Source organism: Fukomys damarensis, unplaced genomic scaffold (assembly GCF_012274545.1).
Source record: "Fukomys damarensis isolate Sample0158 unplaced genomic scaffold, DMR_v1.0_HiC HiC_scaffold_2, whole genome shotgun sequence".
In the NCBI taxonomy this organism is placed as follows: domain Eukaryota; kingdom Metazoa; phylum Chordata; class Mammalia; order Rodentia; family Bathyergidae; genus Fukomys; species Fukomys damarensis.
The window spans coordinates 40,910,224-40,921,585 of NW_022900914.1; the positions used below are offsets into that span (position 1 = coordinate 40,910,224).

Consider the following 11,362-nt stretch of genomic DNA (forward strand, 5'->3'; position numbering starts at 1 on the left):
GGAGGGCGCTGAACGGGGGCAGGCTGTGGGGGGCGTCGGCGAAATAGAGGTGCCCGCATTCCGTGCCTGTGCAGCCACTGGCCAGGTGTGTGTGCGTTGCACGTCTGTGCGCGTGGGTGAGTGGGGCGCGCGCCCCGCGGCCGCCCCCCGATGTCTTGGGGAATCCCCGATGGAAGTGGGTTCGTGCCCGGGGCTCCGGAGAGAAGTTGAGCACTGTCGCTTTACTTCAGCCACGTCTCAGAGGTCAGGCCTGGGCGATACCGGTTCCTGAATCCTTTGTAGTTGAAGGGCCTGCCCACCTCCTGCCTTCTCCGAGGCCCTCGACCTTGAATTTGATCTGGATCTGCACCGATGTTTGTTTAGCTACCTGGTGGAAAGAACAGTTTTGTTGGGGGGTGGGGGGCGGTTATTTAATGGACTATGAAGAGGCATCCATCATCTGCAGAAACTGCCTGTGTGTCTGTGGTGGGCTGCTGGATCCCGGCAGATTTATGTAGGTTTTCCCTCCTCCAAACCCCCTAGGAAAAAGGGTCTGTGGAAAGCCAATCTGTGTGCTTCTATTTTTAGAAACTGGATGATGGGCATTTAAACAACTCCTTGGGCTCTCCAGTTCAAGCCGACGTGTACTTCCCGCGACTGGTAAATGGTTTTCTCTGTGCTCTATATCTCTGCCTTACCCCCTCCTTTATAACTACAGTTTCCTGCATTTTCTAATGGGTCAGGTCCACCTGATCTGAGGGCTTGGCACTTCTCTAACAGCCTGTAAACTTCTTGTTTCTCCACTTCTCCTTTGCAGGTCGTTCCATTTTGTGGGCACATTAAAGGTGGCATGAGACCAGGCAAGAAGGTGTTAGTGATGGGCATCGTAGACCTCAACCCAGAGAGGTAACGCAGAGTCCTGCCACCCTCGGAATTATTAGGCAGTGGCAGGGAGGCCCCTACCCACTCCTGTTGTGGTTTTGTCTCTTCCTCTCCTGGTGGACAGTGCTGCTAGTTGAGAGTGCCAAGAAAGTACCATGTTCCCATGAAAAGAATGTGTATGAATCCTAGCCATCATTTCTCCAGACAGCTATTTATATCAGAGATGATAAATATAGACCCACATTTTCTCTTTGACCCTTTGGGAGGCTAAAGGATTTTTTTTTTTTTTAATAGTTTTGAAATGTAGTTCTTGGAACAAAACCCAACAGTTTAAGTAGGAACCAAACTTTACAAGATATTATTTCTTCTGGTTCAGCTTCTGGAGCTGTTATTTGGGAATTCTGAAATGGATTAAGATATAGATGTATAAATGGTTTGGAGTACTTGAACTCTTAATTTCAGATATTTTCAACTCCACTAAAGTTTTCACTAGAGCCTGCTCTTAGTAACAACTGGTTTTGAGTATAATTCTGAACAAATGAAACCATTTTCTTTTCAGCTTTGCAATCAGTTTGACCTGCGGTGACTCGGAAGATCCTCCTGCAGATGTGGCAATTGAACTCAAAGCTGTGTTCACAGACAGGCAGCTACTTAGAAATTCTTGTATATCTGGGCAAAGGGGTGAAGAACAGTCAGCAATCCCTTACTTTCCATTCATCCCAGACCAGCCATTCAGGGTGAGTACCTCGAGTGCCTTGGCCATTACCACTGGCAGAGCAGTGACGTTCTCCTTATCATGTGCGTGCCAAGCACACTTTAAGCAGCCAGAATTCTGCATGGCCAGGAACTTTGTCACCTAATGGTGAAAGAAAAAAATAAAAAGAGCTTTCTGTGCTAATATACATTAATATTCATCAAAGGCTGTCTTTAGCCCATACATTTAGTAAATACACCATATTTATGTAACCAGATTGTTAATACTGAATATCTACTATGCAAGTATTAATTTAATAAGTACTTTGCTATGTAGTTAGTACTCAATATGGTATTAAGCATACTTGCCCCCAAATATCTGATTAATTAGTAAATATTAATATCTAGAATTTTTCTCATTTTTTCCGAAGCCTGAAAGTAGCTCAAAACCTTATTAATTATGACTTTCTGAAGAACTGAGTGATTATCATTTCTTGCTCACTCGTTCTAATGAGGCCATGCCTGTGTCCTTGTTTTCCTCTCTGGGTTAATTAAGCCTCAGTCTGTTTCATGGTCACAGGCTATGTGACAAATTCCTTCCCTTGGGCCTGGATGAATACAGATTTGCTCCCCACTATCTTGCAGGCAGGAAATACAACCCCAACTTGCCATGTATCAGGCAGCATTAGCAGCACCTTCTTCCATGGAGGACAGAGCCAAATAAGAGATACAAGTCAGTAGTACATAAAAATTAAGGACTTACTGAAATGTCAGTAATTCTCTTCATCACATCCTATTAACTGTAAGCTCTGTGTCTTGTATGAGCCTGATCAAGCAGAACTACCATTAACATGTTGCTCTTCATCTAGAAGGTTTCAAAGACCTTATGGTTATTTCTCTTCTTTACAGCATGGGCAGAAATTAAAAATCTGTAACTTTTACATCAGTGATAGATTTGAGATAGTTTCCTTTCTCATCACAGTCTGGAGAGGGTACCCTTGACCCATTATCTCCTCGCATACCATCCACTTCTTTAAGATGATAATGTTCCCTTAGGGTCCCTTTCTCTGGGACAGTTCGTTAGTGATGAATCCTAATCCCCAGCTCATGAGTGTGAGCAGCCAGTTTCTGACTGCCAGAGGACTGTGATGCTTCCCAACAACAAAATTGGAATGAAAAAGACCTTTGGTGTTATAATCGTAGCAATAATATGAATTAAATGTGACTAATATCACATATGGAGCCTTTCCTTACATGGTATATGCCAGTGCTTTTAATAAATACATCATAGCACAGAACCAATAATTAGACTGTGGTGAATAACTTAAGGAAAAGGAGAGAAAAAAGCTTTTACCATGTAGAATCTGTATTTCTGTTTGGCTTAACAAAGCCTTGTTAATTACACATTCTTAGTCCAATGGTAATTACTGTGTAACCTTCTCTCTACTTTAGTGTTTACCATGTTTAGTGCCTAGACTATTATTACATGCTATGATGGGTACCAGTTCTGCCTCGTGAGGGGCTCCTCTGAAGATGGGATGGAATTGTTCAAGGCAGACAGTGGAGGCATTAAATGCCATGCAAACAAATCTGTGCTATTTTACATCACTTTCTGGAGTGCAAGGAGAAATGTTAAAAGCTTAAGCAATTTAAAATCTTTAAAGGATATTGAATGGTATAGAGCAGTGGTTCTCAAAATGGTTTTCCTGTCCTGTCCGGATGACATTAGCATCCCCTTAGAACTTGGTAGTAATGCAGATTCTTAAACTTTACCCTGGGGACCCTGGGATTTAGCTCAGTGGTTCTGCTGCCTGCCTTGCAAATACAAGGTCCTGAGTTCAATCCATCCCCAGTACCAAAAAACAAAAAAATTTTTACCCTGGAGCTACTGAACTGAGAATTTGGGGAGTGACTTCCAGCAATCCAGCCATCTGTGTTCCAGCTTGCTCTCTCTGTAGTTCAGGTGCATTCTGATGTTTGAGAATCATTGAAGATTATGCTTTTTTGTCTTTGTTTTTTTTTCTAAAATGAAGTTTGTTTTCCCCAATAGGGTTCATTGAAATCGTGATTTGATACGTTTATTTTGTTTGTTCCAGGTGGAAATTCTTTGTGAGCACCCACGTTTCAGAGTGTTTGTAGATGGACACCAACTTTTTGATTTTTACCATCGTATTCAAACATTATCTGCGATTGACACCATAAAGATAAATGGGGACCTCCAGATCACCAAACTTGGCTGATGATGTTTAAACCACCTCTTTTCAAATAGGATCAGGTGCCACAACTACAAGATTGTTGGTCTGGAAGAAGTGTCCTGTCAAGATCTAGAGACTTAGAAAACAAAGGCAAGCTTCACTGTCTCTTCTTTCTGTGCAGTTTAAACCCAAAATGACGACTTCAGCTGTGGTTTGTCCATAGAAAGAAAGTTGTTGGACAAAGACACCAAGCCATAATTCCCAAAACAAAGTAATACGTTTATGCTGGATTTTGTTTAGACTAAACTAAAATGGATTGGTAATGATTTATGATTTCATATAAAATTATTCATCATTTTAAACCAAGGTGATGTTTAGAAACAAAAGTGCTAATGACATTTAAAACAACGGTACACCGAAATCAACACATTTCTCCACTGAAGTGGAATTGTGTAGCACAACCAACCTTTTGGTCAGGGTATTTACATAGAATGTAGGTTATTCAAGTTTAATTTTGTTTTGTTCCTTTTTTTCTTTTTTGGCATAGCATAATGTCAATTCAGATTTGTGAAGCTTTCTTGTAGCTATTTATTTATATTCAATGTATGTATTAGAGAATGAGCAATGTCTCAAGAACAGCAAGTTATAAACTTTTGAATGTATCAATATCTTAGGTCTGAGGAGAGAAAATTACATGTTACAGTCATATAACAGGTGAATTTATACCTTAAAGATTTGGGTTGTATTCTCCAAACCCCCTGAACTTTGGATCTCGTCATAAGAATTTCTGTAAGTGCTTTTGGGAAAAATTTGCAGTGTTTTGATAAAACTGTTTTTCAAGTTATTGTCAATTATGTGAAATTCTATTTACATTGCTTCTCCTTACTGTGAATTAACACAGTATTGGCTTCTTTAAAACTAACTACTCCCTAGATTTACATGGTAGCTCATTAAGTTATTAAATTAATTGAAAACACATAAGACATGATTGCATAGACAATTTTTTAAATAACTATTATATAAACTTTTAAAAGTATAATTTGAAAATGATTCTGGAATGTAGTGTAAAGCAGAATCAAATGGATCCAAATAACTTACTTGGAAATAATTTATATCAATTTAAGCTGTTAGCTCATTGTATAACTTTTCTTGTGACACTCACTAATATCCGTAAGCAATGCCTTTGGAGCTTCAGAGTAGAACATGCTTCTTACTGTGTTGCCTTGGAATACATAGTAGGATGAGATGGGATCCAGATTAGAAAAGGATCCAGTTGTTTATCTGACAGGTTAAGTCCTAGGACTCCAGGTCTTTGTGTCCAGCCAGTAGTGTGAATGCTTCCAATGAAGCTGTAGAGGTTTCCCTGCACTTGTGGAAGTGATCAAATGATAATGTGTCTCCAGCAGGAGGCTACAAACTGTAATGTCAGTACAAGGCCAGGGATGGTTGGGGTCCCGGGAGCGGGACTTCACAAGGTACAGTGACCCTAAAGAGGAGGACTCTTGGCATTGCTTTGGCTAGGTAGTGGGGGAAGAGAGGGATGCTGGGATGGGGGTGTATTTATATATAATTTAGGTTTTGTTTGTACAGCATACTGTGTCTTGTTATAACATGTCCTTGTCCTGCTTTGCTTTTTTACACAACATGCAGAGGCACTGAAGTGGCCAGATCATTTTCATGTGTCAAGAATGTAGACAGTGTTTCAGTACCAAAGTCTAAGATAAACAAAGCAAACTAAAATTGTGAGTTTTTTTTATAGGTGGTATATTTGGATTCTTTTTAACCTTTGAAACTGTTCAGCACAATTCCATGGTGTTATATACAAAGATACTTTATCCAAAAAAACTGGCTGTACATTTCAAGCTGTTTATACCAGCTGACTTAGCCATATTCAGCTCTGAGGGCTGGTCTGTGGCTCTAGGTACTTTCAAGCCTGTGTTTAACCTTTCACACCTCACTTTTGAGGAGTAGAGAGACTTAGGAGGTACCCTGAAATTTGTAGCGGCTTTGATTCAACTATGGGGGAAGACCCTGTGGAAGGCCTCTTTTGAGTGGCCATTGTTCCCACCCACTGCATAATTCAACTGAAAGGAGAGGAGGAGCAGGAGTATAACTGATCGGAAGTGACACTGCTGTTCTCTCAACCTATCAGCTAACTCATTAGCAGCCAAGCCTTTAGGCAGCTTAGTGGGAAAATACAGTATTAACTCTTCATTTCCCTGTGAGGCCAGGGGGATCCTCTTGGATAAGCCTACTGAGATTAATCTACGTGGTGAGATTGTCTAAGTATAGCTAAATGAGTAGGGGGCTTCTACCCTAATGGTTAGCTGTAAACTGGAACATGTTCGTACCCTCTCCTTGGCATGTGAGGTCTAAGGTGGGAATTTCAGGATGGAAAGTGCAATTTAAAGCTTCACAGGAAAATATTTGCGTATGTAAAGAGTTATTTCTGTCCAGAGTCCTAGTTTTGCAATAACCAAAACCAAGGAATAACAAATCAGGCTCTGGGGAAATAAAAGGCTTTAGACAATCTGTTTCTACAGCAAAATTGAAGTGAATGTGTAAATCTACTTACCAGTTAATGAAAGTGACTTCTACTTTCTGGGTTATCCCAGAATTGTCTTAAAATTATTTTTTTAAATTTTGAAACCCCCTTTCAGATCTCACCAACCTCAGTTTCAAAACCCCCTAAGAGATTACTCTTAGAATTGATGCTTTGTTAAAATTCAAATCCTTCCACTTGTATTTAAAAGAAAATATCCAAAAAGGGAGAGAGCCCTGTTGCCTTGAGAAACAGCCTTGGCATTTTCTGGCATTAATGTAGAAATAATGTTCCTATGATAAAATATTTTCAAAGAAACACGTTCTTATTTACTGCGTGGTGTAAAATGTTGCTAAATGTTACATTATGTCACCGCTGAAAATTATTTGCACTATAATAAAGGAATTTTTTACAAAATAATCTGTAGTTTATTACATGCTTTTGGCCCCAGGTATAATACACTTAGCACAGACCGAGTGGACTAGCTGTGATCCCTCAATTTCACACTTACACTCCACAACCACTTCTTAATGTGTTTCCCACATTGATTACAAAAAAGGAAAGTGTGTTAGGGGCCCCCAGAAACCAAATAAATTGTGAATGTAGGGGTTCTTTTTGAATATCGTTTGCTTATAGTAAAGTTGTTTTTTGGTGTACATTTCTATGATTTGTAACATTCAGAATGTAACTACCATTTTATTAGGATACAAAATCATTGCATCGTCCCCCCAATTCCCTTGTACTACCTCTTTGCAGTTAAATTTGCCCCCCCAACATAACTTTGATGAGGCAGCCTCAGATCTGTTTCCCTTCTAGAGTTTTGCATTTTTCTTAATGTCATGAAAGACAGAATCACATAATGTATAATCTTTCAGAGTTGGCTTCATTCATGTGTATATCAGTAATTTTTTTTCTTTATATTGTTGGGTATTTTATTGTATGGATATTCATGTCTTTATCCATTTACCTGTTGAAGGATGCAGTGGATTCCTAAGAAGTCAGTACATGTAGTCTTAGCACAGTATATATGCAACAACAAGATTATATTTTTCTTGCCTTTTCCTGTGGTTTGAACAATTCAGACATTGGATCCTTTCATTATTCAGCCTATAAATAACACTGGATGGCGTATAGAAATTTGTCCAGATTCAGTTATCAGTAGATTACAGAGACTAATTAACCTTAATTAGTTTTATTAAGAGGGTTATGAGACTAGTTTGCTGCTTGCTCTAATGTGGCTTTTGCAATCCAGTCCATACAGGAAAGGCCTGTTAAGGTGGGGACACTTTGCTGAGGCTGTGGGGCACAGATAGGAGAACACACACACACACACACACACACACACACACACACACACACACACTGCCGCTGCCCCACCAGCCAGGCTAAGGCACCATGGGGGACATGACATACTTGTTTTATGGCAGTGTGTTGAGTAATTAGCCAATCTGGAAGAATGGGTCATCAAACCCTCAGTGACACAAACCCTCAGGGCCCTCACTCATTCAACAGGTATTAGTTGAACTGTGTCAGTTGTTCCAGGCTCTTGGATCCATTAACGAGTAAAAAAGACAAAAGTCTCGGATGGTTTGAAACTTCAGTGTGCTTAAGAATCAACCAGAAAGCCTGTTTTAGGTCTGGATTATGACCCAGGATTTTTTAAAGAAACATCCTGCATCCCAAATTAAGCAACTCTCCCTTCAGGAACTCCTGGCCAGTTACTGAATGAAACTGTTGGGATGAATGGGCCCTGAGATTCTGGTCTGTGGATACTGTTCTATGAAAACTTTAAAATGGAGGTGCTGTTTTGCCAAAATCCGACAACTGTCATTACAAAACTGTGTATAGTGGTCCCTAACAATAACCTTCTCTCCCCCCTCCTGCCTCTACCTCAAAAAACATACAAAAGACCCTTGTAAAAATGCTCCTACTGGGTTGGTTTAGGGGTGAGGTGACACTCTGATATCCACTTTAAATAATGAATGCTCCTAAAAGATTGAGATTCTCAGGAGGCCTGTCTTCCTTCTTGATAAGCATTTCAATTAGCTATTCAATTAGCTGGAAAATCAGCAGGCTGGGCCCCTGTGAGGCAAATATGCATAGTGATTTATAACTTGTGAAGAGCTGCCTAATAGTAAGTAGTAGTGGCTTTCAGGGCAGTTTGAAATGAGCTTGAAGTCTTCTTTTCACACGCACAAAATAATGCTACTGAATGTGTGCACAATGTTACAGGATTGCTTTCAGCCACTTGTTTCCTGATCACCATGTGAATTTCACAATGGATTTTCCAAAAAAGAAAAGAACTATTTTGTGAAACAAAGACTCCACAATTAATTAAAATGGGTGTATCTAAAGTGCCCAACCTAGAGCAGGGGAAGAAACGGGCCGCTGAAGTTTTCACTCACTTTGATACACCCTTCCATCTTCCAGGAGAAGAAGGTTTCTAGGTGAACAAACAGAGGGCAAGGAGGCACCATTGCTTGACAGGGCAATAGATAGTCCCTAAATAATAGGCCTGGGAAACAGTAAATCAGTCACAGGCCTTGGGAATGAGGTAGGGTTTGGGAGGCTTCCAAGCCTTCCTGAGTCAGAATGATAACAAGCATTTGCTAATAACCCAGCACCTCCCTTTCTATCATTCTTTTAGTTTGTTCATTTTTGATGGGCTCTCACTATGTTATCCAAGCTTGTCTCAAACTCCTAGACTGAAGGAATCCTCTTGCCTCAGCCTTCCAATTATACCTGGGACTCTGATGTGAACCACCATGCCTGTCACTGATCCTAAAACAACAGGTACAAATAATCAGTTTACCTAAGCAGTTGCTCTAGAAAGAAGAGGAAGTAAAGGGCAAGTCAGATGAGGGTAAGGAGTCAGGAGTGGGGACTCCTGCCCTCTGGATTTCAGGTGTGTGCTCAAGTGGAGGCTTTAAACTTCCTGCCTTCATTTGCCTCCTGCGGAAATGAGGATTATAATGGTACTTCTGACATGTTTGGAGAGCCAGAGGTAACAGCAGATATACAGGAGTAAAAACATTTCTTATAGCTGACAAAACCAGAGCTTAAAATAATCATGACTCCAGTTTCCACAATAATCCTCCACAGTTTTATAAAGAAACAGTATAAAAAGCACTAATCTTAATGGGCCAGGTATAGCTCCAGTAGAGCATATAGCTGACAAAACCAGAGCTTAAAATAATCATGACTCCAGTTTCCACAATAATCCTCCACAGTTTTATAAAGAAACAGTATAAAAAGCACTAATCTTAATGGGCCAGGTATAGCTCAACAGTAGAGCATATGTATGAGCCCTGAGCTCCATTCTCATCACTTAAAAAAAAAAAAAATGCTAATCCTCAAGACTGCTCTAATTCATCAGACTATATTTTTCATATAATTTCGTTGGAGCTCTATTTTATTTAAAATTAACCAAAATTAGCAGTACAATATTTAAATATTTAGAGTGGTATTTATAAAATAGACTTTGAAATTGCACTTTCATTGAATTATTACAGCTATTCCCATATTAGAAAGCAAGAGTTTTTCCTAATGCAATAAAAATGACCTTCAGCTCAACATGAAATAACATTTAATGGTATACTAAAATTTAACAAGGAAGATATGCACAAAATAATGAACAGCTCAAAACAATTTTTGTTTCTAATGAGAATATTCATGCAATAGTATGGCTTGTTACATTAAAATTCTAATTAACTGTTCATTTATCACACATTTTTTAAATCCTCAAATTAAAAAAACAAAAACAAAAACAAAAAACAGGGCCGGGGATTTAGCTCAGTGGTTCAGTGGCCTGCCTTGCAAGTGCAAGGACCCGATTTCAATCCCCAGTACAAAAAAAAAAAAAATGCTCTGTGGAGCACAAGATTACAGTCTTAGCCAGACATGGTGGCACCTGCTTATAATCCTAGCCCTCTGGGAGGATGAGGCAGGAGGATCACCAACCAGCCTCAGCAGCTTAGTGGCCTGGCAAGAGCCTATCTCGCAGTAAAAAAATAAAGAAAAAGGGATAGGGGTGCACCCTGGTACAAAGGCCCTAGGTTCGGTCCCTGGTACAGGGAAGCAGAAAGGAAAAAAGTGAGAGGAGAAAGAAAAGAAAAAAGGAGAAAAGAAAACCACAGTCTTTTTTTTGGAAATAGGCCTATTCTCATTAAGGTTTGAATTAAAGTCAGATATGGGGGTTTCCTCACAGGTTTGCTTAAGACCCTTAACAATCTCTTTGCTTTTGTAAACTACTTACATTCCTGACTTGGGAGTCCCCTCTCAATCCTCAATAACTTTAAAAATAAGTAAATGATTTTTAAAATTTAGCCTCAACTTGAAAAGGCAATTACTAGCCTTTAAGAACAGTTTTGTGCTTTTAAGTATAATTAATTAATGTCCATAGTTCCTCCTTCCTATAAGAGAATCATTTATTACTGATGAACTAATGAATCTAGATGTTAATGGAGCACTTTTATAAGAAGGTATCATAATAGACACGGTGGGTTATAAAAAGAAACAAAAGACATATACCGTCTATCCTTGAAGAATTTATGATTTAGCTGGAAAGACAGGATGTGTGTAAAATATATGTAAAGATGAATGTCTATAAATACTCAGAGCCAGACTGAGTGGGGAGGACATTGCATGCTATGCAAGTTTGGGAAGGACAGAGCTTGTTGCTTGCTGAGGTGACCAGGAAGGCTTCTGGGTCAGAGGGCTTCAGTTGGGCTTCCTTTGCACTTCTGTGGGAATAAAACTCATCAGAATATATTAACTTCAGGCTTGGGCTCTGGGGCCAATGTAAATGTCCTAAAGCTTGGTGATGTGTTTGAAGTTCTGGCCTTCCCAATCAAGAGTTCTGGGAATAGCTCTGTGCTCTTCAATAACAAAACACAGGGATCTGGCTGAAGAGGAAAGCCTTTAAGCCCTGAGCAAAGAAATATTTGTTACACAGACTGTGAAGAATCACACTATAATAATGCATTTAACATACTCAGACTTCAGCTCCACACATTTGGCTTCAAAACAAACAAAGCAAAAGGTGCCACAGGTGTCGCGAGCCGCGACGTCG

The 11,362-nt window shown here is 39.7% G+C and overlaps 1 protein-coding gene across 1 annotated transcript in view; it reads left to right on the forward strand.

The window, feature by feature from the left end:
- The window catches only part of Lgalsl (galectin like), a 5,874-nt gene extending 1,858 nt beyond the window's left edge, over positions 1-4,016 (forward strand). The window contains exons 2-6 of the mRNA XM_010609832.1: positions 5-85; positions 568-639; positions 797-885; positions 1,421-1,598; positions 3,651-4,016. Of these exons, the coding sequence (XP_010608134.1) occupies positions 5-85; positions 568-639; positions 797-885; positions 1,421-1,598; positions 3,651-3,794 (564 nt within the window). The 3' untranslated portion in view covers positions 3,795-4,016. The remainder of the gene's footprint in view (positions 1-4; positions 86-567; positions 640-796; positions 886-1,420; positions 1,599-3,650) is intronic.
- The last annotated feature ends 7,346 nt before the right edge of the window (positions 4,017-11,362 follow it).